This window comes from Sus scrofa, chromosome 14 (assembly GCF_054392235.1).
Source record: "Sus scrofa isolate SSC_HxYL_T2T_F1_AM1 chromosome 14, Sscrofa_HxYL_maternal_Yorkshire_Landrace_v2.0, whole genome shotgun sequence".
Lineage (NCBI taxonomy): Eukaryota > Metazoa > Chordata > Mammalia > Artiodactyla > Suidae > Sus > Sus scrofa.
The window spans coordinates 61475144-61501479 of NC_139396.1; the positions used below are offsets into that span (position 1 = coordinate 61475144).

The 26336-nt window shown below is 46.5% G+C and overlaps 2 protein-coding genes across 5 annotated transcripts in view; both read right to left on the reverse strand.

The window, feature by feature from the left end:
- The window catches only part of GCN1 (GCN1 activator of EIF2AK4), a 66692-nt gene extending 48615 nt beyond the window's left edge, over positions 1-18077 (reverse strand). For all 4 annotated transcript variants that reach the window (XM_084995517.1, XM_084995516.1, XM_084995515.1 and 1 more), the window contains exons 1-7: positions 18048-18077; positions 8515-8617; positions 5044-5107; positions 4386-4517; positions 3377-3485; positions 493-591; positions 269-403 (exon numbers count right to left, since the gene is read on the reverse strand). Coding sequence is in view for 2 of the 4 variants with exons in the window: in XM_084995515.1 (XP_084851641.1) it covers positions 269-403; positions 493-591; positions 3377-3485; positions 4386-4517; positions 5044-5107; positions 8515-8617; positions 18048-18065 (660 nt within the window). In the remaining 2 variants the exon portion in view is untranslated. The remainder of the gene's footprint in view (positions 1-268; positions 404-492; positions 592-3376; positions 3486-4385; positions 4518-5043; positions 5108-8514; positions 8618-18047) is intronic.
- Positions 18078-19186: 1109 nt separating this feature from the next.
- RPLP0 (ribosomal protein lateral stalk subunit P0) lies at positions 19187-23931 on the reverse strand (the record flags this gene model as incomplete). The annotated part of the gene is given in 8 exon segments (NM_001098598.1): positions 19187-19420; positions 20257-20397; positions 21710-21895; positions 22002-22148; positions 22286-22373; positions 22474-22649; positions 23560-23661; positions 23907-23931. Coding segments are annotated over 7 exon segments (957 nt in total). The 3' UTR covers positions 19187-19255.
- Positions 23932-26336: the final 2405 nt, after the last annotated feature.

Consider the following 26336-nt stretch of genomic DNA (forward strand, 5'->3'; position numbering starts at 1 on the left):
CCTGGCACAAAGCTTGGCTCGAGGAAGCTGCTCGATGGTGGGTGAATAAATGACTGCATGAACAGACAAATCACCCTCACAGTAACTATGGCAGGATCCACCCCAAGCCAGAACTGGAGGCGAAACTTTCGAACCCCTCACTTTCATACATCACCGTGAAAGGCCAAGGTCTCAGGCGGGAAAACCAACAAACTTCAGATAAGATCAGTGACTGGGGCCACCAAGGCAAAACAGGGTTCCCCTCCCCACCTCCAGTGAGTCCACCTGCCTTGTGCCGGTTGACCACATCCATCTCCTTGTGGCTTGTGCAGAACTGCACCAGCAGCCCCAGCATGCCTGCGTAGTTCTGGTTGGGTTCCAGGCTGAGAATGGCAGACAAATACTGCTCCACCAGCCCCGGGTTCTGAAGGGGAACAGGCAAAGCAGGTGTATCAGAGCCAGTGAGAGTTCATGGAAGAAGCAATGCCCACCACCCCTGCTGCCTCCTGTCACCTCTTTCCATAGCTTGGTGAGCTTCTTCACAGCACCATCCACAGCGTGCTTGTGGGAGCCGCCGAACACCTCCAGCAGGAGCAGGCACTGCACCTCCACCTGCCAGGACAGGAAGAGGCTCAGGTCTAGGTGTAAAATGGGAGTGGAGGTCCCAGGACCCTCACAGCCTGCCCAAGGCCTTCATCCGGCCCACCAGAACCACAGGTCACCTCCACCAGGCCTCTCTCACTCAACTCCAGCCAGATCCTCTTCCCTCTACCCCCTCACACTTAGCCCTATCCTGGAACTACATCTGTTCATTCAAGCACTTTGAATGAAATATTTGTTGAGTACCCACTACAAGTCAGATGATGAAAACACATGGAGAATAGACAGACATGGTCCTTGCTTTCATGCACCTCATAATCCCGAGGGAGAAAAAGATACTAAACACATAAACACACAAATTAATACATAATTCTAGTGGGGTAAATGACAGCGAGGAAAAGGGTAAGTATCCTTTTTCATGTATTTCTTCATGTGCCTTGACTTTTCCTTCATTAATTCCAGATACTTACTGAACACTGACTAAATGGCAGACACTATGCTAGGCACTGTGGATACAGAAGTGAAGACTGATATGAGGATCCTGCCTGTGGGGAGCTCACTGTCCAACCCAGAGTGAAAAACATAGCAGGTGCTCAATTTAAAAGCTTCACAGGAGTTCCCGTCGTGGCACAGTGGTTAACGAATCCAACTAGGAACCATGACGTTGTGGGTTTGATCCCTGCCCTTGCTCAGTAGGTTAACAATCTGGCGTTGCCGTGAGCTGTGGTGTAGGTTGCAGACGCGGCTCGGATCCTGCATTGCTGTGGCTCTGGCGTAGGCTGGCAGCTACAGCTCCGATTCGACCCCTAGCCTGGGAACCTCCATATGCCGCCAGAGCAGCCCAAGAAATGGCAAAAAGACAAAATAAATAAATAAATAAATAAATAAAAGCTTCACAGAAACTGTAGGTGCCACAAACACCCAAGGTCACTGCTGAGCAGTGTGGACTGTCACCCTGAGAAAAAAAGACATGATTAAGATGTCTGCCAGGAGTTCCCTGTGGCGCAGCAAGTTAAGAATCTAGCACTGTCACTGCAGTGGCTCGAGTTGCTGGTATGGCATGGGTTCAATCCCTAACCCGGGAACTTTCACATGCTGCAGGCGTGGCCTACACCTTATCATGTATGTGTGGACCTGTTTGGGTCTACCTTCTCCCCAGAAGTATAAGCTCCTCTGTCTTGTTCCTGCTTCAGCCTCAGCTCCTGGAACAGCACCTGGCACATAGGGGGCCCTCAACAAATACTTCAGTGACTGAATGAACTAAAACCTATGTGTATAGTTAACATTAGCAACCAGCAAAAGAAAAACCCAGGTTCAAGACACAGAAAAAACCACCATGGGAGTTCCTGTTGTGGCAGTGATAATGAATCCAACTAGTATCAATGAGGATGCAAGTTCGATCCCTGGCTTCGCTTAGTGGGTTGGGAATCTGGCATGGCGGTGAGCTGTGGTACAGGTCACTGATACAGCTTGGATCCTGAGTTGCTGTGGCTGTGGTGTAGGCCAGTAGCTGCGGCTCTGATTTGACTCCTAGCCTGGGAATTTCCATATGCCGTGGATGAGGCCCTAAAAAGCAAAAAAAAAAAAAAAAAAAAAAAAAAAAAAAAAAAAAAAAAAGAAAGAAAGAAAGCAAAAAAGAAAAAGAAAAAACCACCATGGTCTCAAGCTCTTGACGCATCCTGCCCCATAACTGCAATTACTCCAGGGTTGACCCCGCCCACTCACTAACTCAGAAGCACATTGACTTACCTTGGATGATGATTATGAGAATTCACTAGAGACATGTCAACAAGAGAACCTATGATGAACCATCTTATAAGACGATCTTTTAAAAGGTGACAATGAAACCCACACTCTGAAGGGGGATTTCCGGCATACCCACCTGTGAGTTTCAGTGGCCTTATCCTTCTGTCAATCGCTGACGGCAATTCTATGTCATCCCCAGAAGTTTGCTGGATAAACTTCCATGGATGAGGCCAACAATATGTCTCTACTGTGTCCAGTAGAGCTGCTTATGGAGTTCCAATGCCAATCCCAATTTACCTGCACAGCCTTCAATAAGTTTCTACAGCCCCTTTGCACCTCCTCTGAGCCCATTTTCATGACAACTCGTTGAGATATATGGGTGGGTAGTACTTTTTCTCATTTTGCAAAAATGGAAAATGGGCTCAGATGTTGGTACTTGGCCAAACTTTGTGGCCAAGAATCAGATCCGTACCAAGATCCTCACTCTTTTTGTTAAACCATAAGACCATTCCTCTTCCCCTCCACTAAGCACAATCAGACATTCAAAAGAACCTCCCAAACTCTGGTTGGAAAACATGCTGAAAGGCAAGGCAGGGAATATGAAAGGAACAGGCATAGAACAGAAGAGAGAATTTAAGGTTCAAAGCACATGGCAAGAACCACATCAGCCAGCTCAACACTGAAATCCAAACACAGTGAAAGGAATGATTAGCCAGGAAAAAACAAAATGATTTACATTATTGCATTTTCTGGTTTCTTATTTTCCGGCTGCCTTCCACACATGCCCTGAAGGCAGAGACCGCATTTCTCTTGCCCATCACTGTATTCCCAAGGCCTAGGCACCATGCCTGATGCAGAGAAGTTCAAAGACACTTGATAAATAGATGAACGTCATTATGCTGCGCTCACATCCATCCATCAGTCACACACCCCAGGAGAACTCAAAGTGCCTGGTCACCTGGCACTAAGAGCACTGGTGAAGGTGCTTACATATGTTCAAACTCTGTGCAGAGAGCTAACCAGCATGATTCCAAATGCCTAGGGAACCTACCAGTTTGTTCCAGATGTCTCCTTGCCGCTTGGCTCTTGCAGGAAAGACAATGCGAACCAGTAGGCAGGTCCAGGACAGGGCCAACAAGGCAGCCGAGCCACTGCTCTTACTAAGAGGGCAGAGGAAGAGTGGGGAGAAGAGAGCTAAGTTCAGAGCACCAGCCTCCTTTTTTTTTTTTTGTCTTTTTAGGGCCACACCCACGGCATATGGAGGTTCCCTGGCTAGGGATTGAATTAGAGCTATAGCTGCTGGCCTATGCCATAGCCACAGCAACTCAGCATCCAAGTCGCATCTGCAACCTATACCACAGCTCACGGCAATGCCTGACCATTAACCTACTGGGCGAGGCCAGAGATCGAACCCGCAACCTCATGGTTACTAGTTGGATTTGTTTCCACTGCACGACAATGGGAACTCCAGCAGTCTCCATCTTGAGAACAAATGCTCACCCACCACAAAGCCCAGCCTGATATGTAGGACTCTCTACTGACTGACAATTGGACAGAACTGGAAAATGGTTCTAAACAAATCATTTGTGATAATTCAGGACAAGGCATACAGGCCCCATCAGCCAAACTCCCAAATATAGCAATCACAAATATAAAAACAAAAGGATGGGAGTTCTGTTGTGGCTCAGCAGGTTAAGGATCCAGTAATAAAGCTGGGGCCGCTGCTATGGTGCGGGTTTGATCCTTGGCCTGGGAACTTCCACATGCAGTGGATGCAGACAAAAAGGGGAAAAAAAAGGATGGTTCCTTCCATACAGTGCCAGTGGGCATGTGGTTTCTCCTTAAAACAGCCTTGCTTCAATAGTTTCCCAACCCTATTCCTTAAGAAAGTGGTCTCTCCACTGGGCCTGACACCCTGGCTCCTCCCATCATTCAGACGGCAGACTTCTGGCACCACTTAGAGTTGCAAAGGGGAAGCGGACAGGCACGTTCACACCTGCTCATCTGCACCGGCTTCTCCGGAGTAGAACCCCTGGTGGGCAACCACCTTTACCTCTTACCTGGGCACACCTGCTTTGGAGCCAATCCCTGAAGACTGTAGAGAATTCAGAAGGTTCTTAGCAGTGGCTTCTGGCTGGGCCTCAGCCAACTGCTGGATGGCTGCCTGCAGGGCCCTGCGTGAGGCTGCATCTCTAGGGGGAGGAAAGAAGGGGGAAGTGAACATGTGGACTCAGGGCAGGGCAAGGGTGGCGGGCTTAGGCCAAGCTGGTCTTTCTCAGGAAAATGAGATTGTACTGTATTTCAGTGGGTCAAAGATGAGAGTATTAGAAGTAACTGGATAAATCTACCTCATCCTAGAGTTCTGAAAGTAGCTAATAAAGGCAAATGAGCCTTAAGGCTGTTAAAGGGAACAGCTCCATTTATGGAACACTTACTTGGCCTCAAACTAGGCCAAGTGCTTTTACATGCATGACTGGTGACAGACTGAGCACTCTAGTGGCAGGCACTGCTCCAGGAACTTGAAACTTACTAACAACCACCTATGAGGTAGATAATAGGATCATCCCTAGCTTGCATATGAAGAAACTGAGGCACAGAGAGTTTAAGAAACTTGCCCAGGATGCAGGCAGCCTGGTCCCAAAGTCTGGGCTCTAACTACTACCTATGTCACCCCACTGCACAAAGTGCTCAATCACCGGGCTTTTGGTTAGGACTCACCTGTATCGATGCAGAGTCAGGCAGAATAATCTGCAGAGCCCCTTCACTGCTCCCTCCGGTAAATCTAAAACCAAAGATTATACAGAGATTAGTCTATAAAAACCACTTCCTGGGCATCTACCTGAGCCAGGCATTCTGCTGACATGATCTCGGCCCACTGGACACTCCCAATACATTTGAGATAGAATTCCAAAAAGGAAAAAGTAATGACAAAATAGGACTCAAAAGAAACATCTAGTACCGAAAAGCTCTCAGACAGACATCAGTTTACTGAATGAAACCAAGGCAAGACAAGTGGCCTCAAATTTTAACATGCTGTTGAGTGGAGGTGCTAGGGTTCTAGAACTCTTCTGCTTCTTGATCCAGGTCCCAGTCACATGGCTGAGTTTAGTTTGCGATAATTCAGTAAGCTGTTCACTTATGGTACGTGTACTTTTCTTTATGCACATTCTAATAGATGGTTTTAAAACAGAGGACAAAAATTAGAGTATTCTGATGGATCAGAAAAGGGAAGATGGAGTTCCTGTCGTGGCGCAGCAGAAATGAATCCTACTAGGAACCATGAGGTTGCCGGTTCAATCCCTGGCCTCACTCAGTGGGTCAAGGATCCGGCGTTGCCATGAACTGTGGTGTAGGTTGCAAACATGGCTCGGATCCTACATTGCAGTGGCTCTGGCATAGGCTGGTAACTACAGCTCCAATTAGACCCCTAGCCTGGGAACCTCCACATGCTGTGGGTGCAACCTTAAAAAAAAAAAGTTCCCGTCGTGGCGCAGTGGTTAACGAATCCGACTAGGAACCATGAGGTTTCGGGTTCGGTCCCTGCCCTTGCTCAGTGGGTTGACGATCCAGCGTTGCCGTGAGCTGTGGTGTAGGTTGCAGACGCGGCTCAGATCCTGAGTTGCTGTGGCATTGGCGTAGGCCGGTGGCTACAGCTCCGATTCGACCCCTAGCCTGGGAACCTCCATATGCCACGGGAGCGGCCCAAGAAATGGCAAAAAGACAAAAAAAAATAATAAATAAAACAAAAAAAATAAAAAAGAGTTGAGTAGATTTTAAAAAAAAAAGAAAGAAAGAAAGAAAAGGGAAGAACACCTATAATGGAGTGGTTTCTGGAGGTTTTAAGGACCAGAAGCTTGGCCTTAAGAGAGGAATAGGCTGTGGAAAATGGAAAGCGAGGGGCGTGCATGCTGAATGGTGTTAAGAACATGAATGAAAGTACGGGGGTAAGAAGGCATAATGCCTATGCAGGACACCTGAGGAGGATGTGGAGGAGGAGAAGTAACAACTCCCAATACTTTACTAGTGCCCACAAAGCACCTGGCTCTGTTCTCAGCATTTTATACACACTAGCTGAATTCCTATTAGGTAGGTACTGCAGTAGAGCGCCCCCTTTTTTTCTCTTGGCCATACTTGTGGTATATGGAAGTTCCCAGGACAGGGATCAAATAGCCTCTTCTAACTAGGACCCTGTTGAGGAATAATCAGAAAGACTTTTGAAGGTGCCACAAAACTCACACATTAGAGCTTTAATACAAAGGAGAATCTCCAAGAAGCTCACAAACAGCAATTTACTTAATTTACACACAGCTTTAACAAGCTTGGGTATGTAACCAGGCAACAGTAGATCAGAAGCAGCAAATGAGAATGTGAGTGAAAGAGCGGTAGGAAGTAGGCTCTTTACTAGTAAGTGACAGCTGACAGAAGGGGAAACCCAACTCCATACCACCATGGCCATCAAATTGCAGCAAAGAGAGGAATCAGCCAGGGGGCTTGTTAAAACACAGATGCTGGGCTCCACCCTCATGGTTTTTCTGAATCTAAGTTTTTGCGGTGGAGTCGAGAATCTGTATCTCAAACAAGTTCTAAGCTAATGCTGATACTGCATCTAGGGACCACACTTTGTTTTTTTGTTTTTTTTGTGGTTTTTTTTTTGCCATTTCTAGGGCTGCTCCCGCAGCATGTGGAGATTCCCAGGCTAGGGGTCTAATTGGAGCCATAGCCTTTGGCCTACACCACAGCTCACGGCAACACCGGATCCTTAACCCACTGAGCAAGGCCAGGGATGGAACCTGCAACCTCATGGTTCCTAGTCGGATTCGTTAACCACTGCGCCACGAGGGGAACTCCAACTCCACGGGACCACACTTTGAGAACCAATGCTGTATAGCAAAAACACACCAAAAGGAAATGCAAAAACTGAGTTAAAACTAATGAATTTTTTTTTAAAAAAAAAGGTAAATTAGTGGATGCAAATACATTTTTTTTATGACCTGCGGCACCATTTTTCCCAGTCACTGTTCTTCCGTGGTAACAAGTGATTTGCTAACAAAGGATTCCAAGACCATATAAGTTTGCACGATGTCACCTTTTAATTCAGTGTTTTCCTTGAACCTCTTTTTCTTTGTCGAAAACCTGCCCAGGGTTTGGGCAGCCCATTTTGAGAAATGCTGGCACATGTAATTATTCTGATTCTGTACAACAACTGAGGGTTCTTGCTGTGACCTCTGAGGGGTGTATAAGACTAGTTTCCCTTCAACAAGTAAATCCTCATTTTGCTGTTGTTGTTGTTTTGTCTTTTTAGGGCTGTACCCGAGGTAGATGGAAGTCCCGAGGGTAGGGGCAGAATTGGAGCTGCAGCTTTTGGCCTATACCACAACCACAGCAACACGGGGATCCAAGCCGTGTCTGGGACCTACACCACAGCTTGCAGCAACGCTGGATCCTTAACCCATTGAGTGAGGCCAGGGATTGAACCCACGTCCCCATGGATACTAGTTAGGTTTGTCACCACTGAGCCATGATGGGAGCTCCTGCTGCTGTTGTTTTTTAGGGCTGCACCTGCAACATATGGAAGTCTCGGGCTAGGGATCAAATCAGAGCTGCAGCTGCCAGCCTACACCACAACTCACACCATCAATGCATCCTTAACCCACTGAGCAGAGCCAGGGATCAAACCCGAAGCCTCACAGATACTAGTTAGGTTCATTACTGCTGAGCCACAATAGGAACCCCCTGCATCCCATAAATTACTTACTGTTATCTTTCAGAATTATTTCCAATCAAAATGGTTAAAATTGTAAAAAGATTTGGCATCTAGAAGGATAAACTCTGCACCAACCCAAATGTTTCAATGCACATTATAACAAGCAAATACATATAGTAAAGGCAGAAGATGCTTTAAGGGAGTTCCCACTGCGGTGCAACAGGATTGGCAGCATTTTGGGAGTGCTGGGACTCAGGTTCGATCCCCAACCCAGCACAGTGGGTGAAGGATCTGGCATTTGCTGCAGCTGCAGCTTAGGTCAGAGCGTGTATCGAATCAGATCCCTGGCCCAGGAACTCCATATGCCACGGGGTGGCCAAAAAAGAAAGATGTTATCAGGAGAAAAGACCATGGTTCTAAGCAGAAAAAATGATTATAGTTTGAAATGAAATCATCACTAGGCCACAGGGATGGAAAATAAATACCTTTTCCAGCAACACATTTCCCCAGTTCACTAAGGATTTCTCTTCGTTCCTTCACACTGGCTGTTGTCACCTTCCCTGCAAAACGCTTTAGTGTCTCGGAAACCTGTGAAGACCAAGCCCAGAAAGAAAATGTCACCAGTCAGACGACAAACATTGGAAGGGAGAGACAGAGAGCGCATGCACCAGGATGCTACAGAAGGAGGGATGCAGAATTCAGTGAACCGCTTTCTCACCCAGGGTTTTTCAACCTCCATACTCCTGACTTTGGAGGCTAGATAATTCCTTATTGTCGGGGTTGTCTTTAGACACTGTAGGATTTTGAGTAGCATTCCCGGCCTCTACCCACTGGACACCAGGAGCAGCATCCCATCCTCTGGCCTCAGTTGTGACAATCCTAATTGCTTCCAGACCCTGTCAAACATCTCCTGGGGGACAAAATCACCCCAGCTGAGATGTACTGCTTTAACTCAACCAGTCAGCTACTCTCATTAACCTCACTTAAACTTGGACAAAAAGAAGAAAGGCAAAAGGCAAAAACCTCAGGACAGAAAATATCCTTTTCAGTAGTTCCCTTGTGAACCAGACATTGTGTCTGTGAGGATGCAGATTCGATCCCTGGCCTTGCTCAGTGGGTTGAAGATCCAGCATTGCCAAAAACTGTGGCAGAGGTCAGAGATGGAGCTCAGATCTGGTGTTGCTGTGGCATAGGCCTTAGCTGCAGCTCTGATTCAATTCCTAGCCTGGGAACCTCCATATGCCACAGGTGGGGCTATAAAAGGAAAGAAAAGAAAAAGAAAATATCCTTTCTGGAGTTCTCATGGTGGCTTAGCAGTTAACGAACTCAACTAGTATCCACAAGGATGTGGGTTTAAGCGCTGGCCTCGCTCAGTGGGTTAAGGATCCAGCGTTGCCATGAGCTGTGGTGTGGGTCGAAGACATGGCTCGGATCCTGCATTGTTGTGGCTGTGGCTAGGCCGGCATCTGTAGCTCTGATTGGACCCCTAGCCTGGGAACCTCCATATGCCGCAGGTACGGCCCTAAAAAGACAAAAAAAAAAAAAAAAAAAAAAAAAAACTCCCATAAGAAAGAATGTCCTGGCAAGTCACAAGCACAGTTGGCTAAAGGGCAAAAGGTTAAGAAACTGAATCCTAGCTCTGCCTCCTATCAGCTGTGGAAACTCAGTCAGATTCCATCACCTCCTTGACCTTCATGTTCCCCATCCATACAATGAGATAACAGCGCCTATCTCACAATTGTTACAGAGACGAAGTGCAATCAGTACGTAGAGCATTTACTCTCATCCCAAGCACAAAATCAGCTACTACTACCAGCAAGCCTTTAAGGTAGGCATCATATCCCCATTTTACACATAATGAAGAAACTCCCAGAGGGGAAACCATTGCTCAGACTGGAGTCAAGAACCACAGCACCTGCAGTTTTGAAACTAAACATGAAACCAATAGGTCTAAAAACTAATGCTGACAAGTCCTTAGCTTTCAACCACCATCCATGTAACCACAACTGCATCCCCTTCTGCACAAGGACATAAGCAGAAGGCCTGGAAAGAGGGGCAGTTTGCAAATATCCCTGAAAATCTGCTCCTGAACAACATTCTACAGGCGACAAAGAGGCCAGGTCCTAAAGACATGAGCAGCAGAGCAGGGCATAATAAGACCCAAGTGACTAACACCCTGGTGTCGCCATCTTTTTCTTCTGAGGGTATTTCGCAGGGAGGCCTTATTAGTAGAATAAGACTCCACGACTCATACAGAAATAAAATAATACTGATTTTTTTTTCTTAAGGTTAAATCCCTGCTATAAGGCTATTGGCAATGAATAAACTCATGTCCAAAACTCTGTCTTCTACATAAATGATTTAACACTGTCTTTTGTTTTTAGTCATACATGCATATAATTACAGAGTCAAAGGTCAAAGAGTTCTGCTCTAAACACCAGTCCCTTGCCCCACACTCAATGACAACTTTTCACCAATACTGGCTATTTTGGTAGTTATCTCCATACCTCTAAATAATTTGCTTCTGCTACTACTTTTGCCTTTCTACCAAAGATCTCTCTCCTCCAACTCCACCAGACACTCCCCATCCTCCCAACACAATTCCTCAGTTTCATAACATGAATTAGCCCAGCAATTTATATGCAAATGGCATTCAACTTCTCTTTAAAAAATTGTTTACTCTCCTGCACAGCTTTGTTTGTCTTTTTAGGCCCACACCTTTGGCATATGGACATTCCCAGGCTAGGGGTCAAATCAGAGCTGCAGCTGCCAGCCACAGGCACAGCTGAGTAGGCATCATATCCCCACTTTACACATAATGAAGGTCTTCGACCTAAACACACAGCAACACCAGATCTTTAACCAACTGAGCGGGGCTAGGAATTGAACCTGCATCCTCATGGATACTAGTCAGGTTTGTTACAACTGAGCCACAATGGAACCTCCATCCTACACAGCTTTTTATTTTTTATTTCTTTATTTTTTATATATATATTTTTTATTTCCCCAATACATTATTTTTTTCCTACTGTACAGCAAGGTGACTCAGTTACACACACATGTACACATTCTTTTTTCTCACATTATCATGCTCCATCATAAGTGACTAGACATAGTTCCCAGTGCTACACAGCTGCACAGCTTTTTAGAATTAACCCTGGAGTTAAATAATTGCCCGTTCCCTTTTCATCTCTGTGTGCCTTGTTTTTATCTGGTCTATATATATATATATATTTTTTTTTTTGGTCTTTTTGCTATTTCTTGGGCCGTTCCCGCGGCATATGGAGGTTCCCAGGCTAGGGGTCTAATTGGAGCTGTAGCCACCGGCCTATGCCAGAGCCACAGCAACGCGGGATCCGAGCCGCGTCTACAACCTACACCACAGCTCACGGCAACGCCGGACCATTAACCCACTGAGCAAGGGCAGGGACCGAACCCGCAACCTCATGGTTCCTAGTCGGATTCATTAACCACTGCACAATGACGGGAACGCCTGTTCTACATATTTCAAACCCAATTTTTCTGCCACTTGTCTAAATCTAAATACATTTAGGCAGATCAGGTTTTCTACCAAATTCCAACTTCCTGAATATGAATAAGCGTCTCCAGATCTTTCTGACCTGCCCCAATTTGGTGGGTGACTTCTTACAGTTGGGACACAGCTTACCCTGAAAATGTACTCTTTCTTATGTTTGGGTGAAGCACATTCTCCATCTTGTAAAGTTCTTGCAAGTTTGAAATGTTCTAGCCTCATACCTGAAGTCTGTCTGGATACAGAATTCTAGGTTGGGAGTTCCCGTCGTGGCTCAGCAGTAACGAACCTGACTAGCATCGCTGAGGATGCAGGTTCAATCCCTGGCCTCACTCAGTGAGTTAAGGATCCAGTGTTGCCGTGAGACGTGGTGGACGTCACAGACGAGGCTCGGATCTGACTTTGCTGTGGCTGCAGCATAGGCCAGCAGCTACAGCTCCGATTCGACCCCTGGCCTGGGAACCTCCATATGCTGCAGATGCGGCCCTAAAAAGACAGAAAAAATAAAATAAAATAAATATTTGTTGAGTACCCACAAGGCAAAAAAAAAAAATCTAGGTTGAAATTTTCCTCCAGAATACTGAGAACCTTTCTCCACTGAGTTCTAGCTTTCGGGATTGTAGGGAATCCCAACACAATTCTGACTCTTGATCCTTTGTACGAGACCTGATTTTCCGCCCTGGAAGCTTTAAGATCTTCTCTTTGTGTCCAAGGTTTTGAAATTTCACGTTAATGTGCTTTGTTGTGAGTCTATTTTCATCCATTATCCTGAGCATTTTTGATCTGAAAATTCATCTTTCAGTTCAGGGAAAGTTATCTTGAATTACTTTGTTGATGATTACCGTGGATAATGGACCTCCTACACTTTTGTGTGATCCTGTTTTACACTTTCAGAAACTTCCAGTCTTTTGCCAAGGTGGAGAAAGAAAGCTGGGCATCTGACCGCAACTGAAAAAGGCTTTTCTTTCTTCTTTTTTTAAATCATTTTTGGCCGCCCCATAGCATATGGTGTTCCCAGGCCAGGGATCAGATCCAAGCCACAGTTGCAACCTGTGTGGCAGCTGGCAGCACTGGATCCTTAACCCGCTGTGCCAGGCTGGGGATCAAGCCTGCATGCAATCCAGTGCTCCAGAGATGCTGGAGATCCCACTGCACCACAATGCGAACTCCTGAAAAGGGCTTTTCAATCCTCCTAACTTAGCTCCTCCCCACTCAACCTGACTTCCAGAGGTTAGCTGATACCACCAATTCCCTCCTGCCGGAGATTGCAATGTAAATCAGGCTGGTTGTCAACTTTCCTAACTGTTGGCTTAGGATTCATTTTCCCTGGGTCTGCCAAATCTCTTACCACTCATCACTTTCTAGTTTCCAAAAGTTTGCTGCTGGCATCTGCTTCCCACTCTTCCAATTCTTACGAGATTTTTTTTTTTTTTTTTTTTTGTCTTTTTGTTGTTGTTGTTGTTGTTGTTGTTGCTATTTCTTGGGCCGCTCCCGCGGCATATGGAGGTTCCCAGGCTAGGGGTTGAACCAGAGCTGTAGCCACCGGCCTACGCCAGAGCCATAGCAACGCGGGATCCGAGCCGCGTCTGCAACCTACACCACAGCTCACGGCAACGCCGGATCGTTAACCCACTGAGCAAGGGCAGGGACCGAACCCGCAACCTCATGGTTCCTAGTCGGATTCGTTAACCACTGTGCCACGACGGGAACTCCAGATTATTTTTTTTTTATACACTTTACTAGGTTTAGTGAGGCTTGAGGAGACAGCAAAAATAGATGCATGTATATCATATAATCCAGCCTCCACCCAGAATCCCCACATAGCTGTCCTTCCATGCTAATATTAAATTCCTGGCTATAGCTTCCCCCCTGAAGATGAAAGAGCCTTCCAAGTTTAATCAGAAAATGAATGTTAGGAGTTCCTGTCGTGGCTCAGTGGTTAATGAATGTGACTAGCATCCTTGAGGATGCAGGTTCGATCCCTGGCCTTACTCGGTGGGTAAAGAATCTGGCTTTGCTGTGAGCTGTGGTGTAGGTCGCAGATGTGGCATTGCTGTGTCTGTGGTGTAGGCTGGCAGCTACATCTCTGATTCAATCCCTAGCCTGAAAACCTCCCTATGCCATGGATGCGGCCCTAAAAAAATAAAGAAAATGTATGTTACCAACACAGGATCCTGTCAGAATAAAACTGAGGAAGAGCACACTAAGATCCTTCAGAGAAGTCTTTTTTTTTTTTTTTTGGCTTTTTTTGCTATTTCTTTGGGCCGCTCCCAAGGCATATGGAGGTTCCCAGGCTAGGGGTTGAATCGGAGCTGTAGCCGCCAGCCTACGCCAGAGCTACAGCAACGCGGGATCCGAGCCACGTCTGCAACCTACACCACAGCTCACGGCAACGTCGGATCGTTAACCCACTGAGCAAGGGCAGCGACCGAACCCGCAACCTCATGGTTCCTAGTCGGATTCGTTAACCACTGCGCCACAACAGGAACTCCGAGAAGTCGTTTTTTGGTGAGATGAGATACAAACAGCGTTAAAGTTCACAGGTTTCTCTCTAGAGTAACACTGTTCAGGAGAACCCGCTGAGATAATGAAAATATTCTTCTGCACTGTACAATGCAGTAGCCACCAGCCATACAGGGCTACCTGTGCACTGAAATGTAGCTAGTGCAACCAAAGAACTGAATTATTATTATTATTCTTTTTTTTTGTCTTTTTGTCATTTTAGGGTCGCACCCACGGCACATGGAGGTTCCCAGCCTAGGCGTCTAATTGGAGTTGTAGCTGCTGGCCTACGCCAGAGCCACAACAACACCAGATCCAAGCTGCGACTTCGAACTGCACCACAGCTTGCAGCAATGCTGGATCCTTAAGCCACTGAGCAAGGCCAGGGATGGAACCTGCAACCTCACAGTTCCAAGTCAGATTAGTTTCTGCTGCACCACGACGGGAACTCCTTTTTTTTTTTTTTTTTTTTTTTTTTGCTTTTTAGGGCCACACCCACAGCATATGGAAGTTCCCAGAGTAGGGGTCAAATTGGAGCTATAGCTGCCTATCTACGCCACAGCCACAGCCACACGGGACCTAAGCCATGTGTGCAACCTACACCACAGCTCACGGGTGTAAGGCAACAACGGATCCCAACCCACTGAGCAAGGCCAGGGATTGAACCCACATCCTAATGGATACTGTTGGATTTGTTTCTTCTGTGCCACAATGGGAACTCCCTTGAATTTTTAATCGCATTTAATTTTAACTAACTTAAGCAGCCACTTGGCTATTAATTAAATTAACTGGCTACCATACCGAACAACATAGCATAGGTTTTTTTTTTTGGCATTTGAGTTTTGAAGTTACACATTCAGGGGTGGTTTGGGAGCTTGGGGTTAATAGATACAAACTATTGGAGTTCCCGTCATGGCGCAGCGGTTAATAAATCCGACTAGGAACCATGAGGTTGCGGGTTCGGTCCCTGCCCTTGCTCAGTGGGTTAACGATCCGGCGTTGCCGTGAGCTGTGGTGTAGGTTGTAGACGCGGCTCGGATCCCGCGTTGCTGTGGCTCTGGCGTAGGCCGGTGGCTACAGCTCCGATTCAACCCCTAGCCTGGGAACCTCCATATGCCGCGGGAGCGGCCCAAGAAATAGCAACAACAACAACAACAATAACAACAAAAAAAAAAGGACAAAAGACAAAAAAAAAAAAAAAAAAATAGATACAAACTATTGCCTTTGGAACGGATTAGCAATGAGATCCTGCTGTGTAGCACTGGGAACTATGTCTAGTCACTTCTGATGGAGCATGATAATGTGAGAAGAAAGAATGTGTACATGTGTGTGTAACTGGGTCACCGTGCTGTACAGTAGAAAAAAAAATTGTATTGGGTAAATAACTATTAAAAATAATAATAATAATAATTTAAAAAGTTATACATTCAGCATGTATTCTCCCAAGCCCTTTCAAATATCCAACAGCCATTGCATCAAAGAGAATAAAATTTTTTAAAAATTCAAAATTAAAAAAAAAAACCCAGAGTTCCCGTAGTGGCGCAGTAGTTAACGAATCCGACTAGGAACTATGAGGTTGCGGGTTCGGTCCCTGCCCTTGCTCAGTGGGTTAACGATCCGGCGTTGCCGTGAGCTGTGGTGTAGGTTGCAGACGTGGCTCGGATCCCACGTTGCTGTGGCTCTGGCGTAGGCTGGTGGCTACAGCTCTGATTAGACCCCCTAGCCTGGGAACCTCCATATGCCATGGGAGCGGCCCAAGAACTAGCAAAAAGATAAAAACAAACAAACAAAAAACCTAGGAATAATCTAAGGAGGCAAAAGACCTACCTGTACTCTGAAAACTGTAAGATGATGATGAAGGAAATGGAAGATGACACAAATAGATGGAAAGATATGCCATGCTTTTGGATTGAATCAATACTGTCAAATGACTATACTACCCAAGGCAATCTACAGATTCAATGCAATCTCTATCAAATCACCAATGGCATTTTTCACAGAACTAGAACAAAAAAATTTTAATTTGTATGGAAACACAAAAGAGCCCTAAGAGCCAAAGCAATCCTGAAAAAGAAAAACAGAGCTGGAGGAATAAGGCTCCCTGGCTTCAGACTATACTACAAAACTACAGTCTTTAAAGTCACGGTACTGGCACAAAAACAGAAATATAGATCACTGGAACAAGACACAAAGCCCAGTAAATCCCCAAGCATATATATGGTCAACGAGTCTATGACAAAAGCAGCAAAAACATACAGTGGAGGAAAGACAGTCTCTTCAAAAAGTGGTGCTGGAGGAGTTCCCATCGTGGTTCAGTGGTTAATGAACCGACTAGGAACCATGAGGTTTTGGGTTTGATCCCTGGCCTTGCTCAGTGGGTTAAGGATCCGGCGTTGCCATGAGCTGTGGTATAGGTGTAGGTCGCAGACGCAGCTCGGATCCCACATTGCTGTGGCTCTGGCATAGGCCGGTGGCTACAGCTCTGATTAGACCCCTAGCCTGGGAACCTCCATATGCTGTGGGAGTGGCCCTCAAAAGGCAAAAAGACCAAAAAAAAGTGGTGCTGGGAAAACTGGACAGCTACATGTAAAAGAATGAGATTAGACCGTTCTCTGACACCATACACAAAAATAAACTGGATTAAAGACCTAAATGGCATAAGGTCAGACACTATAAAACTCTTAGAGGAAAACACAGGCAGAACATGCTTCGGGACATAAATCGCAGCAACATTTTTTTTAATCTACCTCCTAGAGTAATGAAAATATAAATAAATGGGACTTAATTAAACTTAAAAGCTTTTGCAGAGCAAAGGAAACCACAAAAAATACAAAAAGACAACCCACAGAATGGGAGAAAATCTTTTCAAACGAAGCAACCACCAAGGGATGAATCTCCAAAATACAGAACGACTCATGCAGCACTGTATCAAAATACGCAACATACTAAGCTTTTCTTTCCAACACTCACTATGACAAACTTGGAACAAATTACCAGCCCTTCCCTTGCACAGGAAACTCTAAATACGCATCTCTTGAACACTCAAGTTAAAGGGTCACTCTGTGGACTCAGGGGCTCCATATCAAAATCAATTAATCGCCTTACTCTGGATACCCAAGTGAGCCAAGATGTCTTTCAAAGCCTGGTTTCTTTTTTCCAATATTGTCTTTTCACCCTAAAACACTCACAGCTACAAAGGAGGAAAAAGGGTTCCCCAGCCCTTTCCTGTACTATGAGGTACAGGAGATAACACTCAGGGTGACATGTGGTCGAGGAAAAAGGGTTTCTTTCCCAGCCCTCCCCTGAACTATGAGGTACAGGAGATAACACTCAGAGTGACATGACTCTTACTGAGTTGTGACAGTTCTTTCATCTAACACTAGACCCAATAACAACCATCGACATATATGAGACCCTACTTAATTGCACTGACTCCTCACAACAACCCTAACTACAGGTACTAATTTAGCCCTATTTTATGGATGAAAAGATTTTGAGACTTGGAAGGGTTAAGAAACTTGCCCAGCATCTCATAAAAACTGAGACTCAAAACTCAGATCTGTATGAATCCAAAGAATATGCTCTAAGTCCTGGCGCATAGTAGGTGCTCGAGAAATACTTGATGAATATAAAGTTTAAGCAAGAGTTGTCGATGGCCCGGGCTCGATGCCGGAGGGCTTTGGAGAAACCGAGCAGAGACCCCGAAAGGGGAACTTTGGAGACTCTGGGATCGGGGAGGGCCCACCAGTCTCCAGCTGCCGAGGCCCAGGCCAGAATCTCTCCTCGAGCCCGCGGCCGGTCAGCGCCGCCCGGGGCGGGACGAACCCGGGTCCATGAGGGGTCTGCCGGAGGAATTCCCGGGTCTGCCCCCTCCACAGCCGCCGCCTCCCGGCCCCCTAAGCCAGCGGCACGAGCAGTCCCGCCCGACAGCCGCCGTCTGCACCCAGTGGTTGGCCGCGTTGGTCTCTCAGCCGCCCGCCTCACCTGCGTGTCGGCCGCCATCCTGCCAGCGCTGACTCCGGAACGGCTTCCGGAGCGCTTCCGGGTCACAGCGCGGGCCCACGCGGCAGGGCGAGGCCGGGAAAGGGTTGGGACCCGGGGCTGGGGGCCTGGCGCCCCCGGGCGGGACGGCGGTCGCAGCCGCTCGGGCTTCGAGGCGGGCACGAGTCCGGACGCCTGGGTGCGCGCCAGATTTTCAAAGCCTCCTCCCCAGGGACCTTAGCAGCCCGGCCTCGTGAGATGAGGGTCCCTGAGGGCTTTTAACACGGTGAGACCAGACTGCGGCTCCGACCCACGAGTGCGCAGGCCCAGCCGACACACTCCTGAGTGAAGATGATTGTAGAAAAGTAGTTCCTAGGTGTTTCCTAGAGGAGTTTCCTTGATGACGGGAACAAAACTTGGTGAAAAGGCTGAGAGCAAACAATTGTCTTATCCTGCTAGAGCTTACACCCCAGCGTTGGACAAATGTGAAGTTTGGAGACAGTAGTAGTTAACTGTCAGCAGAGGATTCTGGAACTGAGAGCCTGGCCTGCCCTGGGACAGCTCCCTAAGCCAAGCCCACAGAGTGAAGGTTGATGGGGAATGTGCCTCACCACTCAGTTTATTACCCGGCACACACACCTGCCAACCTTCCCTAGCTTAAAAGAATACCGCCTGCACTGCACAGTTGTCCGTTAGCAGTGTCTCAAACTTTTAGAGACCTGGTTACAACTAGCACACTTACATCATGACTCAATACAAGAAGTCAAATGTAAGATTCACAACAAAACACCAACCCTTTCTTTCAGTGGGAGATGCTCTCTCTCCTTTAAATAATGGTCACCACTAAACTCACCATGAATTGGATCACCACTGTTTGAAAAACCCTGAGTTTCTTTCTCAATACTAATCCTATTCTAAAAGTATCGTAGAGCAACCCAGGCTAGTGGCCTGATGGTCATAGAAACAATTCTAGTTTAATAAGTTAAATCTGGGTCTAGAAAAAACATAGGATGCTGAGAGAGTAGTACTTCAAGATACCCAAGTATCAACTCCAAATAAAGCTCTTAAAACTTTATCATGGCTTTTTAGTGTCTGGCATACAGCACCATAACCTCAGTATGAACAAAATCAAGAGTTCAGACTTTTAGAAGTAAGCCTTTATTTCTTTGTTTCACAAATAAAGCTGGCTGACTTGGTTGCTTTTTGGTAATTTAGTCAAAGAGACCAAATCCCATATCCTCGTCCGACTCCTCCGACTCCTCCTTTGCTTCAACCTTGGCTGGGGCTGCAGCAGCAGCAGCAGGAGCAGCAGTGGTGGCTGCAGCCACAGGGGCAGCAGCCACAAAGGCAGATGGATCAGCCAAGAAGGCCTTGACCTAAAACAAGGGGAAAAGTTCATGTCAAAATGGTCTACAACCCTACTACCCACAACCCTTCAGCCTTGGCAGAGCTCTAGTTTTAAGGGCTAACTTCCAAGCCAGTGAAGCCTTCCCCTGGAAGTATCCAGGCAGGGCTACTTGGGTATGGCCTGGTAAGCTTAGACCCAACTCTTAACTAACCCTTCTAGAGGACACACCTCCCCTGGCTCAAGCATACAGTTGGCCCTCTGCAGCCACAGATTCCACATTTGCAGATTCAACGAGGATGGAAATTTGGAGAAAAAAAAAATTCCACAAAGTTCCAAAAAGTAAAACTTGATTTTGCTGTTCATAGCTCTTTACATAGCACTTATACTGTATTAAGTATTGTGAGTAATCTAGAGTTACATCGTTTTATATAAAGGACTTAACACTAGTGGATTCTGGTATGGGGGGGATTAATTCCCCTCAGGTATTGAGGAACTATACTCTTAAAAATCTGGGGAGTTCCTTTTGTGATGTAGCGGAAATGAATTGACTAGGAACCATGAGGTTGTGGGTTCGATCCCTCGCCTCACTCAGTGAGTTAAGGATATGGCATTGCTGTGAGCAGTGGTGTAGGTTGCAGATGTGGCTTGGATCCTGCATTGCTATGGCTGTGGCATAGGCCAGCAGCTACAGCTTGGATTAGACCCCTAGCTTGAGAACCTCCATATGCTGCGAGTGTGACCCTAAAAAGACAGAAAGACAAAAAACAAAAATTAAAAATCTGCTACACAAAAGCATTAACTCAGCAGACAGCTATTTATCCTCCTGCTGTCAGCTCTACTGTGGTCCTGGTGGATTCTTTTTACCTTTTCAGCAAGTGGGAAGGTGTAATCAGTTTCCACAGACAAAGCCAGGACCCGCTTGTACCCATTGATGATAGAATGGGGTACAGATGCAACAGTTGGGTAACCAATCTGCAGACATACGCTGGCAACATTGCGGACACCCTATGGAAGGAAAGGGAGGGGGAAAAAAAAAATCACACTTTAAATGGAATGTCATAGAGACAACAAAGTCCAAACTCAACAGCAAATAAGACTTGCTAGGTTAGCATCTTAGCCTCACATAGGACACCTCACCTCCAACAAATGCTTCTGGCAGGGAAATTCAGACTCAGTAACTTCAAAATGCTTTTTGCTCTTATTCTCAACATGGACATTTCCTTTACCATAAGAATCACACTTACTTCAAAAGCCACTACTTTGTGAAAATATAAAGTATTAACTTGCGTTCCAAAGAGAGAAAACACATTAAATTGCAAACATGAATTTCATCTACTAGAGAGATTTCCAAAAACCAGTTGGTGTTTATAGAGTGTTTATAATGGCAATGTTTCATTTGCCTAAGAAAAAAATGAATTATATCTCCTATCACCTTAAAACTAGAAGATATGAGAGTTCCCATCATAACGCAGCAGAAACAAATCAGACTAGGAGCCATGAGGTTGCGGGTTTGATCCCTGGCCTCGCTCAGGGGTTAAGGATCTGACGCTGCCGTGAGCTGTGGTGTAGGCTGGCAGTTGTAGCTCTGATTAGACCCCTAGCCTGGGAACCTCCATATGCTGTGGGTGCAGCCCTAAAAAGTTTAAAAAAAAAAAAAGGTGTATTAGCAGCAAAAATAAGCAAGACTATCCCTGGAAGAGTCCCTATCCTCCCAAGACGGGGTACTTGACAACATTCATCCATTAACTACCTCATTTTTCTCATTCTTCCTTTCACTGATTGACTCTATTCGAAATCTCATGTCTTATTACAGGCCCTAGCATAACAGCCCTTACTGTGTGCCCAGCACTGTATACTCATTAATTTGTTAAATCCTTCATCAATTTTATACTGTTCTTGCCATTTTACAGATGAGGAAACTGAGATAAGAGATTAAACTGTCTTTGATTATTATACTGCAAGTCAGCCGCATGGCCAGGATTCCCTCTGAAGCTAGATATGCTCTCAACTATTAATATAAGAAAGTCCTGGAGGAGTTCTTATCATGGCTTAGCAGAAAGGAATCTGACTAGGAACCACGAGGTTGTGGGTTTAATTCGTGGCCGCGCTCAGTGGGTTAAGGATCTGGCGTTGCTGTGAGCTGTGATGTAGGTTGCAGACATGGCTCGGATCTGGTGTTGCTGTGGCTGTGGCATAGGCCGGCAGCTGTAGCTCCGTTTAGACCCCTAGCCTGGAAACCTCCGTATGGTGCGAGTGCAGCCCTAAAAAGAAAAAAAAAAAAAAAAAAAATGAAAGGCCTGGGATGGACAGCCTGTACCTCCAGGAAGCGAGAATGCAGAGTTTCCTCGGTGATGTCAAGCACTTCAGGGTTGTAGATGCTGCCATTGTCAAACACCTGCTGGATGATCAGCCCAAAGGAGAAGGGGGAGATGTTCAACATGTTCAGCAACGTGGCTTCACTGGCTCCCACTTTGTCTCCAGTCTTAATCAGCTGCACATCACTCTGAAAAACAAGGTAGGTGACAGTTAACCCAGACATCCAGCAGGTCCACAGCAACCAAGCCCCCGCCACCTGCCTGGCTGGCACAGGCCAAGCCAGGCCCACTCACCAGGATTTCAATGGTGCCCCTGGAGATTTTAGTGGTGATGCCTAAAGCCTGGAAGAAGGAGGTCTTCTCAGGCCCCAGACCAGTGTTCTGGGCAGGTACAGTGACTTCGCATGGGGCTATGGCACCAGCACGGGCGGCAGCTGGCACCTGAACAAAAAGGACAAACAATGAGAAAACTTCTTTCCACAGCTACAACCTGAAAAAGATTGTCTTCTTTTTTTCTTGCTTTTAAGGAGCCAAAATTAATGATAAGGCCTCTTCAGCCAAGCTGATTCTCCCCTCACCTTATTGGCCAGCAGCATGTCCCTGATCTCAGTGAGGTCCTCCTTGGTGAACACAAAGCCCACGTTCCCCCGGATGTGAGGCAACAGTCTGCAAAGAGAAGTTTACAAGAGACGGTTAACTTTGAGCACCATTCTTCTCCAGGAAAAGGGAGAAGGATGGACAAAGATGCCCAGGAGGAATGACTGACTTCTCCAGGGCTGGGTTGTTTTCCAGGTGCCCTCGGATGGCCTTGCGCATCATGGTGTTCTTGCCCATCAGCACCACGGCTTTCCCGCGGAGAGACATGCGGATCTGCTGCATCTGCTTGGAGCCCACATTGTCTGCTCCCACAATGAAGCATTTCGGATAATCATCCAGAAGTTGCTGCCCAAACAAGCCAGACACGAGCAATGTTAACAGAAGGAAAAAGAAAGGATCAAGAAAAACCAAATCCCACAATCTCAAGTTTCCGTTTCACTCACTCCTTTTTATGCTTTTCAAATGTCTGAGGTTAAGACAATTCCTCCTACTAGCAGGCACCTGAGCTGTGAGAGCCAGATTTGCCTAAGATTTGCTTGTGGGGTATGAATGGTAAGATCATGTTTCTACATTCAACCCAAAGGTTTAATTGTAGCTTCCATTCTTAATTTTTCTCAATTAAGGCATGTTTCTGATCCACTAAAATGGCTGCATTAACAAAACCCAGTTTTGAAAATACAAAGTAAGGCAAACACAGCAAAACATTACTTGTAGAATTTAGGTTTCAAGTATGGATCATTGAAAAATTCCTTTAAGTTTTTTGTCTCAAAATCATGAAAAATGGAAAACATAATGGACTAAGGTCCACAAAGCTGCCTAACGCCTAAAGAGCAGCATGACCTGATGATCAACAATTCTGGGCAGCGAAGACCCACCTCAAGGCCACCCAAAAGAAAACATTCACTGAATTAGTTTCTTGACAGGATCTAAATCTGCAGCAACTTGCCTCTTTATAATGAATCATTCAGTGCCTCAGACTTCCCCAAAGATGGATACAAAAAAGTAAAAGTATGACCAGAGATCTTTAGAAGTACTCTTAAGAGCCATTTAACCTGCCTGAGCCTGTTTATCTGCAACACAAGGAAGCAGAGGAACGCTGACCTCAGGAAATTATTAAGATAAAGAAGACTTGCCTAAAACGACCTAATTTGATGGTTGGCCACCTGCAGGCACTCAGCACCTGGCCGCTGGTTGTCCCTATTACTGCCCCGGGCAAGGCACCACAGTGGGCGGCCGAGACCTACCCCGCACTTACGATTATCTTAAGGAAGTAGTTGGACTTCCAGGTCGCCCTGTCTTCCCTGGGCATCACGGCGGTGCGTCAGGGATTGCCACGCAGGGTTTAAAGACGATGTCACTGAGAAAAAAGAGAGAAAATTCAGCATACTCCAACACGCGTCCCCACGGAGCGGCGGGCTCCAAACCCGAGGCCTAGGGGAGGAGACCACTCTCCCGCGCCCGGCGGCCCGAACGGGCCCTGGACTTGCCGCCAGCGGAGCCCCAGGCCAGAGAGGCCTGGACCCCGCGGCCCCCGAAAATATACCCGAAAGCCTCATTTCTCCCGCCGCCAGTCCCCTACGCTACCACAGCGGACGAACAGACCTCACACGAGGACGCCTGGCGAGAGGAGGGCTGTACGCCGGCGCGAGTCTTTTATATGTGAACAAAACAGCCAATCCAAAGCCGCAGACAGCGCCCCCGCCTATTGGCTGGCTTCAACGTCTGTCTGGAGAAGCTGGGTTGATCTATGCAGCCATTGGATGGTATCGCTGCCACTCCAGCCAACGGGACGCTGCCTTTAAACACGGTAGCTAAAGAAAGCACTGCTGTGTGTGGAAGGAGGTTTCTCAGAGGTGCTTCCCTCTGCTGGGCTGGAGCTGTTCTCGTGTAGAGAAGCTAGAGTTTGTGACCTGAGTCCACGTTTCCTTCTGTCACCTGGCCAAGTCGCAAGCTGAAGAGTATGACGTGGAGCTGAGAAATAATTGTACATGGTTGAGAAGCAGAATGGTTTCTTGTTTCTTCTACAGTTCTTCGCTCTTTGGAAACAAAGGGATGCTTTAAAACCTAAGTCTCAGAGTTTCCATTATGGTTCTACGGGTTAAAGACCAGACGTAATCTCCGTGAGGATGCCGGTTCCATCCCTGGCCTCGCTCAGTGGGTTAAGGATCCGGCTTTGCAGCAAGCTGCAGCGTAGGTCACAGATGCGGCTCGAATCCGCAGCTGCAGCTCCCCATTCCACCCCTAAAAGAAAAATAATAATATGGAGTTCCCGTCGTGGCTCATGGTTAACGAATTCGACTAGAAACCCGCATTCGAGTGCGGGTTTGATCCCTGCACTCCGTCAGTGAGTTAAAGATCCCGCGTTGCCTAGAGCTGTGGTGTAGGTCGCAGACGCGGTTCGCATCCCGCGTTGCTGTGGCTCTGGCGTAGGCTGCTGGCTGCAGCTCCGATTCGACCCCTAGCCAGGGAACCTCCATATGCTGCACGCCCTAGAAAAGACAAAAAAAAGAAAACCCACTTCCACTCCCTCTTTCCTCTGTTCCTATAGCACTTACACAGCACACTATATAATTTGTTACATTGTTTCGTGTCTCTATTTTTGCCTTATACCTGGCATAATAGGCATATGCTAAATATTTGTTGAAGAAAAGAATGCAGGGTTTGCAATCAGATAACCTGGATCCATATTCTTGTTCTGCCACTTGCTGGTTGTGTCATCTCAGGAAGCGATTTCACCTTGCTGACTCTGTTTCTTTATCTGTAAAATGGAGATAATAGTATTCACATTCTAGAACTGTTATGAGGATTACTGCGAGATATGTGTTAGGACAACACAATTCCTGGAATGTAGGAGGAAATCACTGTGGATGTCAGCTTATTTTTTAATTTTTTAATTTAAAAAAATTTTTTTGTCTTTTTGTCTTTTTCCAGGGCCGCACCCAGGGCATACAGAGGTTCCCAGGCTAGGGGTCTAATGGGCACTGTAGCCACTGGCCTACACCACAACCACACCAACACGGCATCTGAGCGGTGTCTGCCACCTACACCACAGCTCATGGCAGCGCCAGATCCTTAACCCACTGAGCAAGGCCAGGGATCGAACCCACAACCTCATGGATCCTAGTCTGATTCATTAACCACTGAGCCACAACAGGAACTCCTAATTTTTTAATTTTTTAATTTTTTTTTTTTTTTTTTAGGGCCAGGGGGCTGCATGTGGAAATTCCCAGGCTAGGGGTGGAATTGGAGCTGTAGCTGCTGGCCTGTGCCACAGCCACAGCAACACGGGATCTGAGCCATGTCTGTAACCTACACCATAGCTCACGGCAATGCTGGATCCTTAACCCACTTAGCAAGGCCAGGGAACAAACCCTCATCCTCATGGTTACTAGTCAGGTTCGTTACCACTGAGCCCCAACAGGAACTCCCGGATGTCAGCTTATTTTATTCATCATTCAACACTTATTTGAAAAATTGTACCTGTATCAATAATTTTTTTTTTTTTTTTTTTGGCTGCAAGCACATGGAAATTCCCTGGGTCAGGGATCGAACCTGCGCCACAGCAGCAATCCCTGCAGCTGCTGCAGTGACAATGCCGGATCCTTAACCTGTCCTGCCACAAGAGAATTCCCAATAAATATGTTGGTTTTTTGGGGGGGTGGGGAGGTGGTTTTGCTTGTATGTTTGTTTGTTTGTTTTTTGCTTTTTAGGGCCTCACCCATAGCATAGAGGTCTAATCGGAGCTACAGCTGCAGGCCTACACCACAGCCACAGCAACGCCAGATCCAAGCCACATCTATGACCATAGCTCATGGCAATGCCGGATCCTTAATCCACTGAGCAAGGCCTGGGATTGAACCTGCAACTGCATGGTTCCTAGTCAGATTTGTTTCCGCTGCACAATGGAAACGCCCCAATAAATATGTTTTTAATGAATGTGCTTAGGTCCTAGGGCAGAAAGGTGTCTTCATCTTATCTCCACCCTTTTTATTTGACCAAGTGAGAACTCTCCATATGGTGTTTTCAAGCTTC